The sequence below is a fragment of the Oryzias latipes genome, chromosome 12, assembly GCF_053564925.1.
Source record: "Oryzias latipes strain Hd-rR chromosome 12, Olatipes_Hd-rR_3.1".
NCBI lineage: Eukaryota > Metazoa > Chordata > Actinopteri > Beloniformes > Adrianichthyidae > Oryzias > Oryzias latipes.
The window spans coordinates 31403233-31422087 of record NC_136248.1 but is presented as its reverse complement, the minus strand read 5'-3'; the positions used below and the strand labels follow the sequence as shown (position 1 = coordinate 31422087).

Genomic DNA, 18855 nt, shown 5'->3' with positions numbered 1-18855 from the left:
ACGTTAACTTTCATTCATATCTGCAGACGTGCGCGTGGGTCACGTGACTAATATGATTCTCTTTTTTTCCGCAGAAAATGCCATAAAATAAGAGTGATTGTGGACTAATTTATTTTTGAAAACATTTCTAGCAGTATATATCCCCTTTATTTTCGTAATATTGCAGACATGAAGTTGTTTGTTTGTTACGTTCAACTTTTCCTCAAGGGATCTGAAAGCGTCTGATCTTTTCCATTCATATATGCGGGCTGACGTGGGTCACGTGACGTGCCTTTCTCTTTTTTTCCTGTGGAAAATCTCGTAAAAAGGTACGTTGCGATTTACTAATTTGTTTTATTTACATTTCTAGGGACCCGTGTATAGGTTTTCTCTTTCCGTGTTGCTGTTGCGGCGATCAGGCTATGATTGACATGTGACAACAAACCGGAAAAATGTTGAGTTCAGGGACTGACCAAAGAGTTCTTTAAATTGATTTTTCTGCATTTTAATTTATTTACACTACGAGTCTAATGGTGTGTGATAAAAAAAACTATAAATATTATGATAAATGAGATGAAACAATTATTTTGATGCATTTTATAAAATATTAGGATCTATTATATTCTTTTTTCTTTAACTGTCAATTTTTTGACGTATCTCATATATTATAGTATTACAATGAAGTGCTCTAATTTATCTGTTAAAAAACGTTTCATCACTGTTTCCTGTAGTAATTCTCAATAATGTTTTAAATAGGATATATTAAATAGGATATATTATCTAAAGTAAACAGGCTTTTAAGCCTTCAATTTGCCCCAATTGACATGAAGTGCGCATTTCGAAAAGCCAATGAACGCAGCGTCATACGGGCACCCCCACCCCACTCCCCCGGAAACCCCCGGATGAACCCGCAGGAAGGCGCGCGGCTGAAGAACTCTTGGACAGCTGGAAGGTGGGCGATGATTTGAACCTTTCTCTGTAGAAATGTAATGTTTAGATTTGGGAAACCAGAGATGGGTTTTTAGTAAAAACGTGTTGGCTGTTTAGGATTAACGTTGAATGACGAGGCGTTTTTCCATCTTAAATTTAAAAGGCCGCAGGATCACGGTGAAGGCCTCTTCTGTATAGAGGACGGGGGCGGAAACGTCACGTGGTCTCCGCAGAGGTAAGTTTCCTTTTGGGTCATTTAGCCAGAAACGGGGGTCTGCAGCCCTTTAAACAGCTAAGAGCATTTAAATGTCTCACTGTCCAGAACTCAGTAGGACACACAAGGTTTCTCTTCAGCCTTTAGAAAATCAAACACTCATTTGCATTTATGTTATTTTGGAAACTGGATAACTACTGGGGTTTACAAAGGCTTTTTTTTTACACATTGTAGATTTTATGTTGTTAGTACATCTCAGCCAGTATTTCTTTAAGGGCCTATATCATGCAACATCAACGTTTTAAAATTTTAAAGTGTATTATAATGTTAATTCCTCACAAAAACTAATCCACAGCGGTATTTTGATCCATTCACGCATCTCTCAGCATTCCTCTGAAACCCTCTGAGCACCAGCCCCTCCCAAATCACAATAAGAGGGTCCTCACATTGTGACGTCATCATAAGTGAGGAGCAGCCTCTTCTAGGAAGAGCCTGTGCAGCTAACAGACACGCCCACTTTCTCAATGGAGCTAGTGGTGATCAGCAAAATGCTTTCATTGCACAATATTCACATCCATCTTTGCAAAAGTTTCGATGGAAGAAACGCAGAAACGCTGCCGACGCCGACTCTAGGTTGATGTCATGAAATAGGCGACACCCACAAGAAGAGAAAGGCGGAGCCTCAGAGATCGAGGAAATAGTTTATTCTAAATGGCTAGCATGGGATAGGCCCTCTAAATTGTGCGTATTGACCTTAAATTGATTTTTTTAGGGTACGTTGTCAGGTTTAAAAAAATTCTTCATAAATGCTGGAATTTCTTAAAATATTGTGCATCACCGCTTGATAGATTATTGAAGCATTATGGGTACTGTAGTCAGGAGCCTGGCACAGTAATACTTTGCTTCAACTGTTGAGTAGATCACCAAGTTGAGTAAAGTTTGACTTATCTGACTGTTTTGTTTTGCGTGATGCGCTGTGTCGTCTGAAAAATAGGATATTTGTTTGAATTAAAAACATTTTTATTTTTTGTCAGAGAACCGCAAAGGAGGGGTCAAGGAGCCACATGTGGCTGTGGAGCCTCAGGCTGCAGACCACTGGTCTAAACAATTATGGCTGATTTGGCTGACCACATTTATTTATCCTAGCGTTGTCAACAAAGTTAAAGAGCCGCTCCAATGGAAGTCATGTTTTTAAGATCAAACATTTTTCTCTTTATTGAGAACATTAACAAAAATATAAACACATACACAATAATATAAGATTAAAACTGTTTCTGAGTATTTATTCAAATCTCAATGGATCAGGAGAAGATGAAACTGATTGTCTCAAAAAGCTTATAGTTGTGACGCTCTAACTGCCATGAATGGGCCAAAGTCTCTACTCCTCTCCAATTCTGATGCATCCACTTGCAGACAAATACCGGTAGATCCATTAATGTCCTGAGTTCCCTTGTCTGAGCTGGTATCTGGCTCAAAAGTGTACACATGGATAGCTCCAATGTTGCTCATTGATTTTTTTTTTTTTGCTATGCTAATGTCGGCTAGGGCTTGTGAGGTGCTATAAGCTAGCGGGAGAGAGAATCAACAAATGGTTTATGGGAAATTAGCAGAGGCAAACATCTGCACCACAGCTCTGAGGTGAAATTCTTATGAGCTGCTGTGCTGCAGAAAAATGTCTTAAAAAAACAAAATGATCGTAATTAAAAAAAACACTGGGAACGATTTCATAATAGCTAAAAATTCTGTTGGAGTGAGACTTAAAGTCCCACTCCAACAGAATGTCTGATTCCTGATTCTTGTATGTATGTATATACATTGTAACAGTCCCAAACATTTATGTGTTTATTCTGTTGTTCTAAATTATATTTTAATTTGCGCCATCTAGTGGTGAGAGCATGTGGAACAAAGTTCAATTAAAGTTCCACACGGACACAATTAACTACGCACACAGCTATCAGTGCATTGCTGCAGCCACGTGAAGATCTCCGGTAAGATCAGTAGAGATCACATCGATGTATAACAGAATTATCAATGTAATAATTTGTTTATTGTGTTTATTTAGAAAGTTAAAGGAAAGCTGAAGCCAAATGAGTAATTAGCCCCTCGTGGATGTCAGCCCACGAGGTTTGTGTGCTTTTATTTGTATAATTTAAGATTCATATTTTGTAAGCTGTAGAATTATTTTTGATGCATATTTGTGTTTTTATTTTGCTGCCAGTTCTCACGGGTTGTGAAGACCAATAAACCCTGTTTTAAACACCTCGTGCTCATGCTAATTCCTCGAGGGTGCTACAGTGAGAACTCTTCTGCTCCGCATGGGTAGACGAGACGGTGCCAGCGCCGAGAGGGACAACAGCGCCACCCTGCGACGGCCAAATGCACAGAACTTAACTTCAGGTTCCCAAAGATGAATGTTGCATCAAGGACTCAGATTAATATTAGTTAATATGAAAGTATAACCGTCGACAAGAGACTGCAATAAGAAACAAGATATTTTTCGTTTCTGTTTAATCGAAGGGACTGAGATTATTTTATTTTATTTTCCTGTTCAAGTTTAAGTGAATTGTTAAAAGGTGAAATTTATCTATAAGTAACCTGTATATTGTTCATATTTAGTGATTCATAGTTACCAGGAATTAGATGTAATATTTGCCTATTCAAGACAAGTTATTGTTGCTTACTGCACACAGTGGTTTAAGTTCAATATTTTAAGTTGAATTAGAAAATTAAGACATTTTGCAATACTGTTAAGTTAAAGGTGCAGTAATTTAAACCAAAGTTTTTCTATTTTCCCTACAAAGTACATAAAACTAAATCAGTACTTTAATCTTTAAAATCAAACGCAAGCTTAAAAATGTCAAGATTGGATGTTTCATCTGAAGTTGGTGAAGATGATGTGACATTCAGGTTAAATGAGCAACCATCAGAAGCTGAGTGCGTTGGAGATGATATCCCCACTACCTCACAAGATGCACGAAGGAGCCAAAGAGTCCGTACGCTAACGGAAAAGGGGCAAGAGCTGCATGATGAGCAGGTAAAGAAGGCCGCACATCGTTTCAGTACGTGCTACGAGAAGTGGAAGGCTGTCATTAAAGAGACTAAGAAAGCTATAGATGGACAATGCTCAATGGATCTCCTGGATGAAAACATCACAAAAGTAAACAGTGCTGCTACCAATGTTTGTGCTGCATATGATGATTTAAGACGCATTGACACTCCTGACAATGACACAAGACGCAGGATGGATACCTGTGATGCAGTAACAAGGAGCATCATGGAAGCAGCTGAAAGATCCCAAACATTAAGAAACAGAGGTCAAAAGGATGAAGAAGTTTGGAAGGTCGTAGAGTCAGTGTTCAAGTCTGCTGCTTCTGCAAGGTTAAGTGTTAAATCTCATCACAGTCCAAAGACTTCTTCCAAGTGTTCAAGCAGACACTCCAGCAAAAGACAAGAGGCAGCAGCGGAAGTTGCTGCAAATGAAGCTGCCTTAGAAGTTCAACTGGAACAAGAAAATCGAATTAGGGAAATTGAAAAACAAGAAGCAGAAATTGCACAGAAACAACGAGAGCTGGAAGCAAAGCGCAGAGAAGTGGATCGACTGGAAACAATCAAAAGGCTTCAAGCTGCTAAAGCAAGACAAAGAGTATATGAGCAGAGTGAAAGTTCAGAGGAAGACACGTATGATGTGCTCCACCAGCAATCCTCTGGTAAGGAAAAAAGGGTTAAGTCAGAAACCAGTAGCTTACCCCTCAGACCTCCTTTCCCATCTCAATATGTGTTCTCCACTCCAGAAGTGAACACAAAAGAGCTGGTAAGAGCCTTCGCAGAATCTCTCAACGCAAGTCGTCTCCCAGTCCCAGAGCCAACTATATTCAATGGTGACCCACTCAGATACAATGACTGGAAGATTTCATTTCTGACTCTTGTTGACAGGAAAGCTTTACCAGCCGAAGAGAAGACATACTATTTGCGGAAGTATGTAAGTGGACCTGCAAGGAAAGCCATAGAAAGTTACTTTTTGCTGGGTACAGAATCTGCCTACAATGCAGCATGGACAGTTCTTGAAGACAGGTATGGCAATCCATTCCTTATTGCTAAGGCATTTAGAGACAAACTTGACGCATGGCCAAAGATCAGTTCCAAGGGCAGTGTGGAACTTCAAGAATACGCTGACTTTCTTCGCAGTTGTAATGCAGCTATGCCACACATCAAAGGTCTCGAAGTACTAAATGACTGCAATGAAAACCAAAAAATGCTTACAAAACTCCCTGACTGGCTCACATCAAGGTGGAACAGAAAGGTTACAGAAGTCCAAGAGCAGAGCCACATGTTTCCAAGTTTCAGCGATTTTGTTGCGTTCATCTCATGTGAAGCCAAAATTGCATGTAATCCCATAACTTCTCTCTATGCTCTGAAACCAAGAGAAAATGATAAAACAAAGTTACAAACAACCAGGACTCATGGCGCAAAGGTCATGGCACTGAACTCCAATGAAAGGGCTGTCAGTTTAAGCTGTGTCTATTGTGAGAAAGCAGGTCACAGTCTGCAGAAATGTTTCAAATTCATGAATGAGAACATTGGAGAAAGACTGAAGTTTGCACAAGAGAAGAAGTTATGTTTTGGCTGTTTGAAGGTAGGCCATCGCTCCAAGGATTGTCACAACAGAGAAACCTGTGACACATGTAAGAAAAAACATCCAACATGTCTTCACGACACACGGACTAAAGAAGAGCGAACTCAGACAAAGAACAATGAAGCAAGGAGCACTGATAAAACAAAACAAAGGAAACGAGATTCAACACTACAAGACACCAATTTCACACAAACAACAAGTGAAGCAACTTCTAACAGAGTAATGCAGAATGTTAAGGATACTCACACATCTTCTATTGTTCCTGTGTGGGTTTCAGCTGAAAGTGAGCCAGAACGTGAAGTTCTAGTGTATGCACTTCTTGATACGCAGAGCGACACGACCTTCATTTTACAGGAAACTGCAAGAGCCTTGCACACTGTAAATGAGGTAGTTCAGCTAAGGCTTACTACAATGTCATCAAGAAATACTGTTGTTACTTGTCACAAACTCTCCGGTTTACAAGTAAGAGGATTTTACTCAAATCAGATCATCCCTCTGCCAGTAACGTACACCAGAGACTTCATTCCAGCGAATCGGGATCACATTCCAACACCAGCAACTGCCAAGGCATGGCCCCATCTTGAACACATTGCAGATGAAATTGCTCCACTCCAAAGTTGTGATGTCGGTCTTCTGATTGGTTATAACTGCCCTCAAGCACTCATACCCCGTCAAGTGGTTTCTGGCAAGGAAAATCAGCCCTTTGGACAAAAAACTGATCTGGGCTGGAGTATCGTGGGCTTTGGCAATCCACGTCTTGATTATGGTGATGCCTTTGGAGTAAGCCACAAAGTCATTGTGAAGCAAGTGGTTCCAGGTGTTCAACCATCTTCAAGGTTCACCAATGAAGTGCATTACGTGTGCAGAACTCAAATAAAGGAAATGGTCTCACCTGCTAATGTAATCAAGCTGCTGGAGTCTGACTTTGCGGAAAGAGCTGCAGAAGATGTTAAGATCTCCCAAGAAGATCTCAGGTTTCTGACAAAGATGAAGGAAGGCATCAGGCTCAAGGAGGATGGACATTTTGAGATGCCACTTCCGTTTAAGAGTGACAAACCTAACTTACCTGACAACAAATCATGTGCCATACATAGGCTCAGATGTTTGGAAAGAAAGTTGAGACGAAACAAGCAATACTACATGGATTACAAGAAGTTCATGGAAGAAATCATCGCTCACGGCGACGCTGAAAAAGTTCCTGAGCAAGACATCAACAATACTCCAGCATGGTACATTCCCCACCATGGGGTGTACCACCCACAGAAACCAGGAAAGATTCGCATTGTCTTTGATGGCTCTGCTAAGTTTCAAGGAACATCCATTAACGACCATCTTTTGACCGGCCCAGAGCTTACAAACACCCTGCTCGGAGTCTTGTGTCGTTTCCGTAGAAGCCCAGTGGCTATAATGTGCGATATTGAACGCATGTTTCACCAGTTTCACGTGTGTGCTGCTGACCAAGACTACCTACGGTTCTTATGGTGGGAGAACGGCGACCTCGACACCCCATTTACCATCTACAGAATGAAAGTTCATCTGTTCGGTGCGGCATCTTCTCCAGGCTGCGCTAACTATGGCCTCAAACATCTGGCAGCTGAAGGAGAAGGACGCTTCAGTAAGGAAACAGTGAAGTTTATAAAAACAAACTTCTATGTCGACGATGGCTTAGCAAGTGTTGATACGGAAAGCCAAGCAGTACAGTTGGTCAAAGAGGCACGTGAACTCTGCAGCACAGGCAAACTTCGATTACACAAGTTCATATCAAACAGCACAAAGGTCTTGTATTCCCTTCCAAAGGAAGAATGTTTAGTATCTGCCAAAAATAAGGACATGGCATTGAGTGAAATCCACATAGAGAGAGCACTAGGCGTGCAATGGTGTGTGGAATCAGACCAGTTCCAGTTCAGAGTGACTGTTAAGGAAAATCCACTCACTCGAAGAGGAGTTTTATCCACAGTCGCCTCTGTGTTCGATCCACTTGGATTTGTGTCACCCTTCATCCTGCTAGGAAAGCAGATCCTGCAGCAGATGTGTCGAGATAAACTCAGCTGGGATGACACCTTACCTGAAAATCTTCGACCTCAGTGGGAATCTTGGCTGCTTGATCTAAGGAATTTGGCAAAGGTAAAGATTCAAAGATGCTACACTCCAAATAACTTCAAGGCAGAGCATTATGAACTGCACCACTTCTCTGACGCCAGTACTTCTGGATACGGCATGTGTACCTACCTCAGAGCAGTAAGCACATCTGGTGAAGTCCACTGTTCCTTGGTGATGGGAAGATCAAGAGTTCCACCATCGAAAGTTACAACCATTCCCCGACTTGAGTTGTCAGCTGCTGTAGTTGCTGTTCGCACTGGTGATATGCTGAAAAAGGAACTGGAAGTTGAAATGTTGCAAGAAACCTACTGGACCGATTCAAAGGTTGTTCTAGGATACATCGCGAATGAAGCCAGGAGGTTCCATGTTTTTGTTGCAAACAGAGTTGAACGTATCAAACAAAGCACAGAGCCTGCACAGTGGAGGTATGTGGCGTCCGAAGAGAACCCAGCAGACCATGCCTCTAGAGGTCTTACAGCTGAACAACTTATAGCCTCAAACTGGTTTCAAGGTCCAGATTTTCTCTGGCAGAAGGTCATGTCCAGTGGTGAGATCAAGGTGGGAGAGATATCAAGCAGTGATCCGGAAGTCAAGAAGGTTCAGGTGCTCAAGACACAAGCCAAAGAACAAAGATCTCTTCTGGATCGCATACACAAGTTCTCAGACTGGTCAAGAATGATCAAAGCCATTGCTAGACTCAAGCGCCTTGCAAAAGAAGTGAAGGAACGCAAGAGAAGATCTTGTGAAGTCAGTAATGTGGAAGAAAGAAGGGAAGCAGAGCTGACAGTTATCAGAATGGTTCAAGGTGCTGCCTTCTCGCATGAAATAAAGTCCCTTCAAAATCCCACATCAATACAAACCAAAGACATTGTCAAAAAGTTACATAAATTGAGTGCATTTCTGGATGACCAAGGCTCACTTCGAGTTGGAGGACGTCTCAAGCATGCTGCTTTACATTCTAATATCAAGCATCCAGTTATCTTACCAAGAGACAGCCATGTGTCAATGTTACTCATCAAGCATTACCATGAGAAAACTCACCATCAAGGACGAGGGATCACTATGAACGAGCTACGCGCAAGTGGATATTGGATCCTTGGCTGCAGCAAGGTTGTATCCTCTTATATCCACAGATGTGTCAAATGCAGAAAGTTCAGGAGATGCACAGAACAGCAGAAAATGGCAGACCTCCCGAAAGATCGGATGGAGACTACTCCACCATTCACCTACTGTGGGATGGACTGCTTTGGTCCTTTTTATGTCAAGGAAGGCAGGAAGGAGCTAAAGCGTTACGGCTTGTTAATCACCTGCATGTGCTCAAGAGCAGTGCACATAGAAATGCTTGATGATTTAACCACCGATGCCTTCATCAATGCACTGCGTGCATTCATCGCCATAAGAGGCTCAGTTCGTCAGATAAGATGCGATCAGGGAACAAACTTTGTTGGTGCAAGAAATGAGTTTGCAGAGGCATTCAAGGAAATGGACCAAATCAAGCTGGAAAATCTGGAATGCGAGTTTCTCATGAACACCCCAGCTTCAAGTCATATGGGTGGTGTCTGGGAACGACAAATCCGCACCATAAGAAGTGTTCTGTCATCCATCCTTGAACAATCAGCTAAACAACTTGACAGCTCCTCTCTAAGAACTTTCCTTTATGAAGTCATGGCAGTGATAAATAGTCGACCTCTTACCACAGATCAACTATGTGACCCATCAAGCCCAGAACCTCTGACGCCAAACCACATATTGACCATGAAGTCCACAATCATCTCTCCACCACCAGGCAAGTTTGTCAAGGAAGATCTTTATCTTCAGAAGAGATGGCGTCGTGTTCAACTCCTTGCCAATACCTTCTGGACAAGATGGAAAAAGGAGTACTTGCTGAATCTTCAAAGTAGACAAAAATGGACTAAACAATACCGAAATGCCCAAATCAATGATATTGTGCTTTTGAAAGATGAAATAACACCACGAAACCAGTGGAAGTTGGCAAAAATCGTTGATGTGTACCCTAGTAAGGATCAAAGAGTGAGAAAGGTCAAGCTACTGATGAGTGATCGCACTCTAGATGAAAAAGGAAAGCGTATCTCCAAACCTGTTTATCTGGAAAGGCCCATTCAGAAGACAGTTGTCCTGTTAGAAGCAAATTAAGGAGACTGAACTCTTAATACTCTAAATAAAAGAGTAACAAGTCATATTCCATAATTAGTTCACAATTCATTGCATATTAAGAATAACTAGTTCATAAGTTTAAAAGCAATATTTAGTTCTATAAATCACAAGTGATTGGTGGGAGTGTAACAGTCCCAAACATTTATGTGTTTATTCTGTTGTTCTAAATTATATTTTAATTTGCGCCATCTAGTGGTGAGAGCATGTGGAACAAAGTTCAATTAAAGTTCCACACGGACACAATTAACTACGCACACAGCTATCAGTGCATTGCTGCAGCCACGTGAAGATCTCCGGTAAGATCAGTAGAGATCACATCGATGTATAACAGAATTATCAATGTAATAATTTGTTTATTGTGTTTATTTAGAAAGTTAAAGGAAAGCTGAAGCCAAATGAGTAATTAGCCCCTCGTGGATGTCAGCCCACGAGGTTTGTGTGCTTTTATTTGTATAATTTAAGATTCATATTTTGTAAGCTGTAGAATTATTTTTGATGCATATTTGTGTTTTTATTTTGCTGCCAGTTCTCACGGGTTGTGAAGACCAATAAACCCTGTTTTAAACACCTCGTGCTCATGCTAATTCCTCGAGGGTGCTACATACATAAAAGAACCTCATGTTTTTTTCCCTTTCCTCTCTCAGACTGGTCAGTTATTTGGAGACAACATGTACAAATAGTTCCTGGACTGATCTGCTAACTTTGAGGTGGAGAGGCTGTCAGGTTCATCTGTTTCAGGGTCCTGCATGCTCTCCCTCCATGTTGGCTGTAGCAGTGGATGGAACTTGCTAAATGTACTGTTTTGAGAGCCAAAAAAAAAAAATGTAAAATTCTTTTCCACCTACATTTTTGATGGTATAAATGTTTTTCTTATGTAAACTTTTCTGTTCTTTTAGGCTCAGTGGTTATTTGGAAGATGCGTTTTTGACCAAAAACACTGTGGTGACCTCCTTTGTGAACTGCATTCATGGGGAAATAGAATATGTAAGGTTATTTTCATGGCCTCTTCCTTAAGAAAATGAACATGCCTGCATATATGTTTTATTGTATTTTGTGTCATATCATCATGTTAATTTACGACATTTATTTGTTTTGATAGAATCCTGGAGATGGGAGATGTGGAGCAGGAAAGTTTGTGGCAGCACCAGAGTCCTCCAACAAGTCTTCTGGCAAAGTAAATGAGGAAGGATCGCAGTCTGCCATCGTGGAGTTTTGCTGAAAGGACTGAACATGTTCCATCCATGCATCCATCTTCTTCCATTCATCCAGAACCAGGTTGTGAGGGCAGCAGTCTAAGCAAAGATGCCCACACTTCCCTCTCCTCCAGCTCCTCTTGGGGGACCCCGGGGCCAGCTGAGAGACGTAGTCTCCCCAGCGTGTCCTGGGTCTCCCTTAGGGCCTCTGCCCTTATTCCTGTTGGAGTTTTTTTCTAACCCCTTATGTTTCAAAAGTTTGCAAACATACATTTTGGTTGAAATGATGAGGATCCGAGGATGAAATCAAGAAGGGACAACATCAGGGAAAGGGACTGAACCAACTGAACAGCTTCCTCTCTTCAGCAGACACATGTTCCGAGTACATATGTGTCAAAATCTGGTAAATACTCATTGAAGATGCATCCTTTTTGTGTAGTTTGTTTTCTCAGTTTAATACATTTTGATCCTTTCATTCTGCACAGACATCCTCGCCGTTCAGGCCGGTGGCTGGAACAAGCGGAAGTCAGAAAAGCTGGAGCAGACGTGACCAGAATGATACCTCCAGGTAAAGATTGTGGTAATGTTGTAGATAAATGTTGGCTTGTTTCTTTCATGTTACTCTCATGCTGTTGATGTGGAATATCTCTTGATTTCTTCAGTATTATTAATACATTAATCTCTTCCCACAAGGACCAATCAAAATGACCCAGAGAAAAACACTGAAGGGCTTTGTCTGAGCATCAGGAAAACAAGAATCAGCTGTCATCAACATATGGTAAAAATCTTTTGTAACCTTTGTGCTATCTTGTGACCCCCCCCTTCCATTGAGGTGTTCTCCCTACCATGACAAAGGTGGATAAAGGTGGAAAGATTTCATGTAATCCATGGACACCAGTGAAGATCACAAATTATTGAAGAAAAAAGGTTCAGAGCACTGTGTAGTGGGTCTAGATGACCCAACTCCCAATGGTAAAGTGTCTAGGATAGCACAAGGGTTACACTTTCTAAAGTTGTTGCATAACTGATCAAGCATGATGTGATGGATTGCAGGTTATGGTGCCATGGTAAAGAACTAAAGGCTCTATGATGTCATGCTGCTGACCAGACTGTGGTTGGTGAAGTCCAGCAGCACTGCAGGTCCTTGAAGTGTGGTTGAAGAGCTCTCCTCCCAGCTTTTGGATGGTTCTGCCCCGCAAAGCCAGGAGGTTTCTCTTTGTGATCTGCATGGATGTCCAGGGCTTGTGGCATTTATGTGTTTTCTTCTTCATTTCATTTTTAGGCAGCACAGAGTCATTGATGGAGAGAGAACATGAGGGACTAATTGTCTGCTGAGGAGGAGACTTTCTGCAGTTCAAGCCCCAGCTCCACCCCTAAAAAAAGGCTTATATAAAGGAAAACCTCATTTCATTTTTGTACCAATAAATGACTTTTAATTGAAATGAGAGATTTTTTTCTGAACTGCACCAATGAAGGGTTTTTCAACCTAAATTTCAACAATTACATTGTTTTTTACCTCCGTTCAAGTTTCTACAACACTAGCTAAACATTTCAGTGCTCACACCTGTGCTGAAGACACTTCTCATTTTAACTCAAACGTTTGGCCTTTGATTTGTATGTCCAACACCTTAGAATGAAACACTGTCCTATTAAACTCATATAATAAATGTGCTATGCATCTCCAAATCCTTTGTCAGGGTACAGACTACATTTTAATTGTAGCAAGACTGAAGTAAAATGTAACAAAATGACAATGAGTTATCTTAAATTAGGGGTAAATGACATGAGAAATTAAGAATATTAGAAGTGTGGAGAGAAATGTGTGTTTATCAGTATGTTAGCTGCAGGAAGGGTGCTGTCCTTGACACGTCCCTTTACTCAGACAGGATGACAGGTAGGGAAGGGGGTAGCCGATGATCTGCTCCAGTATCTTCAGCACTGAAGCTTCTGCTGCTCTTCTACAGTTTGATCTGAGAGCCAGACCATGATGCAGTTGGACTGGCTGAGCGGTAGGTTGCCAGCAGCTTCAGACGTGCTGATGTGCCTTGTTGATAACGTCCTGGATGTTAGGAAACCAAGTTAGATCAGCTGAGATGGGGATGCCAAGGAAAGGGAAGCTGTGAACCCTCCTCTGTGCCTACTATAGTCCAAGATGACTTTCATGGTCTTTTATTTGCCGATCAGCCTTACACTATACAGTTTCCGCACTTGTCTACAAAGTTCACCTCAGTGACCTTTAATAAGTCTTTGTTATTGGCAAGTTAATTACTTATATCCAAGACATGGAGATGTGGGTCCAGTATGAGCAGGATTTGGGAAATGGCAGTTGCCAAGAACTCACATGAAGTTTCAAGGTTTTTCCCTTTATTTGGAGGAAAAAAAGTTTTTGTCCTTTGTTTGTTGTGCAGAATTGCAAACCTAGAAAGAAATCAAGTTGAAAGAATTTATATAAATGTATTTGCCCTTCTTTTGACCCTTCTACATCAAGAATATTTGGTGGCTGTTGCTTGGCGACTGTGAGATCTCTCCATAGGATTGACATGGGCTGGGCCTCTCCATGACCTTGATATGATTGTTCTTCAGCCATTCCTTGGTTGCCTTGGCTGTAGGTTCTAGGTCACTAACCTGTTGGAAGACCCATCCATGACTGATTTGAAGGGTCCTGGCTTAAGGAGGGTAGGAAGTTCTCACTCAGGATTTTCCATTAATGGCTCCATCAACGTGGTGACGTAGCTCTGTGCAGAAAAATAGCCACAAAGCATAATGCTTCCACCTCCATGTTTGACAGTGGGGAAGCTGTTCTTGGGGTCATAGGTAGCAATTCTCTTCCTCCAAACCCAATGGTTGAGTTGATGCCAAAGAGCTCAGTTTTGAGCCAAACATTCCATTATGCAGAATAAACTGATAAAGCAAACCCTATTTTTCAGTGTGTGATTTTCATTTTTTCATAAATCTTAGGAAAATTTAGATGATAAAAGTAATAAATATATGAAAACAGTATAATACAGTAAATATGTAAATATTTGATGTGATGAACAATGCTTATCTGATTTAGACCCAACATGGAATATTTTATGACAGACACACATCAAGTTGTGTTATTTAATGCTCGTAATTTAGACACAAATGATAGAAATGTTAGGTTTATATGTCAAAGAGGCCATGTGAAAATTTTAGTCCAAATACGCATGCGTGCGCGCCGTGCACATTAAGCCACCCCACCCCCACGTGTCCGCGCGCCGGTCGGTGGGTGTTGGGCGTCAATAAAGGTAATCTGGTTGTCGCGCGTTCTGCATCTCTGCACGAGTTAAAGAAGTCTCAAAGGTAAGAAATGTAAACACAAGAGGCAGTAATGAAAATACTTTATGGTCATCTGAATGTATTTTCATCTGACAGATGAATGCCGCTGTTGTTATCACTGTGACGGCAGAGCGGTGCTGAAAAATACGGCCTCCATCGAGAGACTGAACGTAACACGACTGCAGGTTACTATGATCATCATAGAAAAATGTATTAATTATTTGTTTCGACTGTATAGTTATTGTGGTGGAGCAGAGGAAGGGAGGTTTGTGAGAATCGGGGTTACATTAGCTAATGATTATGGCAGCGCTCGCGCCACCGCCGGTTTCCCGGCAAAAAAAGGAACAGTAATTTACTGATATATTAAAGTGTTATGATTGACCTATTTAGGGTTTTTCTCCAAATTTACACAAAAAACGTTGTAACAACGATCATCTGGACTTGGTTTTGTAAATATTTTAAAACAGTCTCTGTCTCAGAGACCTGGACTGATTGACTCCTCCCCCTCACGTTCCAAACAGGAAGTACCCGCTGGCTCCAAGGAGCCAAAATCCTATAGACTTCTAAAGAGAAACAACAGCTGTTAGTTAGTCATTCTATGGGTCAGATTAACCATTCTTGTTGTGATACCCTTTTCAACATGTTTTTGCTAATTCCAGTTATTTGTTTTACAAAACTGTTTCTTTATCACAAGTTATTCAAATTATAGACTGACCAACAGATGCCTCAGTAATAGCATGTGCCACCTTGAATGTTTGTTTGACAAATTCCACCAAGCTCACTTTCAGTGGAAGCAGTGTGGACTTTCAACAAGCTTACTCCTGATTGGCGACAGTAGTTGCCATAGAATTGATACTCAGATCAATCACTGTCAACTGGCTCCAACGTGGTGACGTCTGTATCACAGAGAAACGACGACAGAATTGAATTTGTTATGATGGATCTGGAAGGAAATGGGTGACGTCACACTCGCTCAGACCTTTTCTCTGATCCAGTCAAACTGCTTTTTTACCAGTTTTATTCCAGAAATCATTTTGGATAAGAGGAAAGACATCTTCAGCTCAAAACCAAGTCTTCATGACCTTTTTTTTATAACTTTTCTTTTTAAAATTCAGAAATAATAACCTGCACATTCTTACAAAACTGTTAGACTTCAATTGCTACCTTAATTTAATTGTAAAACTAACAACCATTGTCATTAATATGGCAATATTTTCCCCAAATCTTATCAGAATGGGGAACTGGACACAAAAATTCTGCTTTTCCTATTTTCAGCTGACTCTGCCACGAGGCTCGACAACGTCTTCCATCAACTGCAAAGCGGTGATCGCTGTGGCCGCCAAAACATCCAAATGTAAGGCGGGCTACAAAGATTTCAGGCCAAAAGAGAACGCCTCACATGTGATGAAGTGTCTGTATTGGTATGTATTTACCATCTGTGACTCAGGGTAATTAACCAATTGTCGATCTGTTCACAGTGTTGTATGATAATTTAAATTTTGACGATGACGATACAAAAATTGCTGCCAAACCTGCCAAAAAGTCCCGCCTCTTACCACACACATGTTGTGCCCCCTAAGTTGCCCTAAGTTCCCTGATCAAGCAGAAACGTGCTTTGCCTGGATGAAGGCCTTGTATCAGGTATACTGGTAATAATAATTTTACATTCACCTCAGTCTGTTGTTGTTCCTCATTATTCATGGAAGCTTGATGACACCACATCTTCAATCTGCATGAACGATCTGCTCATGTCTCACCAAAACAACCACACTAATCATTTTATCATTTTCATCCATTAAGGTTGGAAAAACCAGCAGCCCTCCAGTGCTTCAGCCGTCCAACCATCAACCGTTTCAGACATCCATCCTCCCACCACTTCAGCCCCACAGCCGTCCACCAGTGTGCCAACTTCTGACATTTTACTATCCTGGTACAATCTTATTTTTCTGCACAGTTAGCAAAAATATGTTTTTTAAGATATTCCTGTGTTTTTTTATCCTCAACAAATGTTTCTCCAAAGAAATGTGACAATACAGAATTATTCATCTGGTGTTTATTTTTACACTTTTCCTCAAATCTTTAATAAGAAAGAAATAATTCAGTTCAAGTTTACTTTAGCTTTTCTTTTTAATGGGCATTACAGTTGATATAAAACATATAACATGCAATTAAAATGCTTTGTAGTTAAAAACATTTTACACACTATTAAAAGATTCTATAAAATATTATTTAAAAAGAATCCTTTCCAAGAAAATGTTGACTACCGTATATCTTCCCATAGTAGCCCTGGCGTTTATTCCATCACAGACAGAACAGTGATGGTTAATGGGTTTATTTTGCAGCAAAACTTCATCAAGAAATGTAGACAAACACCAGCAGATGAACATTTCAGGATTTATTCAAATGATGACAATATTGGATTGTGTTCTGATCAGCACTGGCTGTTGACGTTTCTTTTCTGCTTGAGGCATCAGCCTCCGTATCAAAAATCATGTTGGTTGTCATGAGGATCTCTTTCCTGGAGACACGCCCACCTTTCCGTCTTTGTGCAATAATTCATGTTCAAACCAGTTCTTCTAAGTTGTCGCTTTTCTTTGCATTTCCACCAGTAAAAAGTAATACGACAAAATACTTGCAGAATTTGTAAAGATTTGGATTTTGTATTATTAATTTGCCTTTTTTAGTCTTTTATTATAAAATAACTATGCATTATTACTTTATTTTAACTAACACATTTATCTTAGTTTACAGTAGTCCTCTTAAACATCTCTTAAACAAGTTTACACTTTTCATCTTTCAGAATGCAGCTGTGTGATTGGAGGAAAAGATTAATATGCAATGAGGACATTTAAAGAAAAAAGGAGCAGTTTTTATTTTACATTATTACTATTTTAAAGTAGAACTCTAATGTATATAAATGCTTTTTTATTAATTTGTTTGGCATATTTACTGTGTTAGAGTTCAGATGATTGTTTTGAGTGGTAAACGTTTTTATTTTATTTATGAAACCCAGATGGAGTTAATGGAGTGCTAGTCATGTTTTATGTTGTATATATTATTAATGAATTTATTTATTTATTTTGAAATGCCTATTTGCAAGTAAAGAAGCCGGGGTTATGGTTAAAATACGTGCGGACAATCCAGCAACGTGCCTCTTCAACATGAATTTCCATCAGTTTTTTTGCTTGGTCGCAAATAAATAAGTCCAAATAATAATCAGCCTAATTTGTTTTTTTGTTTATTTAAAATTATATAAATCTTTTCTAATTTTGTCAATAAAAGGACAAAAGGGGTAGATGATGGATGCATGTCCAAGTTTTATTATTCATGTTCTACAAGTTGTTAGATATTGATTATTTGATGCTTTTGTGCTATGCATTAAAAATCAATGTAGTAATGTAATTATTCATGAATATTTGAATAGTACTAATATTTCCTACAAAGGAAAACTGACACTAATCAAATTAAAAACAGTCGTCCTGTGAGCACTGAGTGAACAAACTGTAGCCCATTGTCTATCACTGTTTGATTGAACCTTCTCTACTTTTCTTGCAGGGGGGGGGTCATGGCCTCTACGCTGGATTCCAAAAAAGAGACAAAAAAACCCCGACCTCAACCCCCACTCTTAGTCAGACATGTTTATTTTTTTTATTTACAATAATAAATAATATACTATGTACATTTATTTTGTTTTACTTTTTTATACTTAGTTTCCTTATTTCCTATAATATTTATTAGTAGTTGTTGTTTGTTGATGTTAGTTCTTTTTAGCCCCTTTTATGTTAAAATAGACGTAAATGATCCAGATGCTGATATTCTAATATATAGACAGATTTATGAATGAATTATTCTCAACAGAAGTTCAACGCTATTGTGGTAGCAGTTTGACTGTTTTACTGTAATCTGTCGTGCCTCACCCACTGTCCATCCCATAAAAAAGAACAATTCTACATCATTAACCTTTTTTTATTTTTATTCATATGGCACATTCATAAATACAAAGTTATAAATCATACCCCCCATTTTTCTAACTTTATCAATGAGTTCAAACAAAACATGAACACAATAAGAAACTCTGACAATAAGAAAGCATTTAAAACATTCAATCTGTGCGTCAGTTTCAATGTTTTTGTGAAAAATTTCATAATAATCCCCTGGTTTGTTTCTTTCTTGTTGCTTTTTGGAATTGTTGTTTTGAATTGTTACAGTCAATAAAGTTTGAATAAAAAACAACTGCAATCTGTCACGCGACAAGGTACCTTTTTTTTTTTTTTTTTTTTTTTTTTTTTTTTTTTTTTTTTTTTTTTTTTTTTTTTTTAATTGAACTTTTC

The 18855-nt window shown here is 39.7% G+C and overlaps 2 protein-coding genes and 3 long non-coding RNA genes across 9 annotated transcripts in view; 4 read left to right on the top strand and 1 right to left on the bottom strand.

Moving 5' to 3' along the window:
* ankrd34ba (ankyrin repeat domain 34Ba) overlaps positions 1-18855 on the bottom strand; it is a 32160-nt gene that overhangs the window by 4532 nt on the left and 8773 nt on the right. The gene's annotated exons all lie outside the window — the stretch shown is intronic.
* On the top strand, positions 217-12666 carry LOC110014314 (uncharacterized). 3 transcript variants are annotated; one of them, XM_078955713.1, is made up of 10 exons: positions 217-308; positions 826-931; positions 1073-1144; positions 10928-11015; positions 11131-11627; positions 11710-11792; positions 11918-12002; positions 12080-12196; positions 12278-12364; positions 12507-12666. In XM_078955713.1, exons 2-5 carry the CDS (start codon positions 882-884, stop codon positions 11248-11250), a joined length of 330 nt encoding a protein of 109 aa, XP_078811839.1. In that variant the 5' UTR covers positions 217-308; positions 826-881; the 3' UTR covers positions 11251-11627; positions 11710-11792; positions 11918-12002; positions 12080-12196; positions 12278-12364; positions 12507-12666. The 3 variants fall into 3 exon arrangements, with proteins under 3 accessions (XP_078811839.1, XP_078811838.1, XP_078811840.1); XM_078955712.1 differs by lacking the exon at positions 12080-12196; XM_078955714.1 differs by lacking the exons at positions 12080-12196; positions 12278-12364.
* On the top strand, positions 3000-3382 carry LOC144996306 (uncharacterized). Its single transcript, XR_013659304.1, has 3 exons — positions 3000-3111; positions 3186-3247; positions 3342-3382. It is a non-coding gene; the product is annotated as an uncharacterized LOC144996306 (long non-coding RNA).
* LOC144981317 (uncharacterized) lies at positions 10218-10598 on the top strand. Its single transcript, XR_013659305.1, has 3 exons — positions 10218-10327; positions 10402-10463; positions 10558-10598. It is a non-coding gene; the product is annotated as an uncharacterized LOC144981317 (long non-coding RNA).
* On the top strand, positions 14432-16457 carry LOC144996305 (uncharacterized). Its single transcript, XR_013659303.1, has 4 exons — positions 14432-14548; positions 14621-14709; positions 15800-15945; positions 16325-16457. It is a non-coding gene; the product is annotated as an uncharacterized LOC144996305 (long non-coding RNA).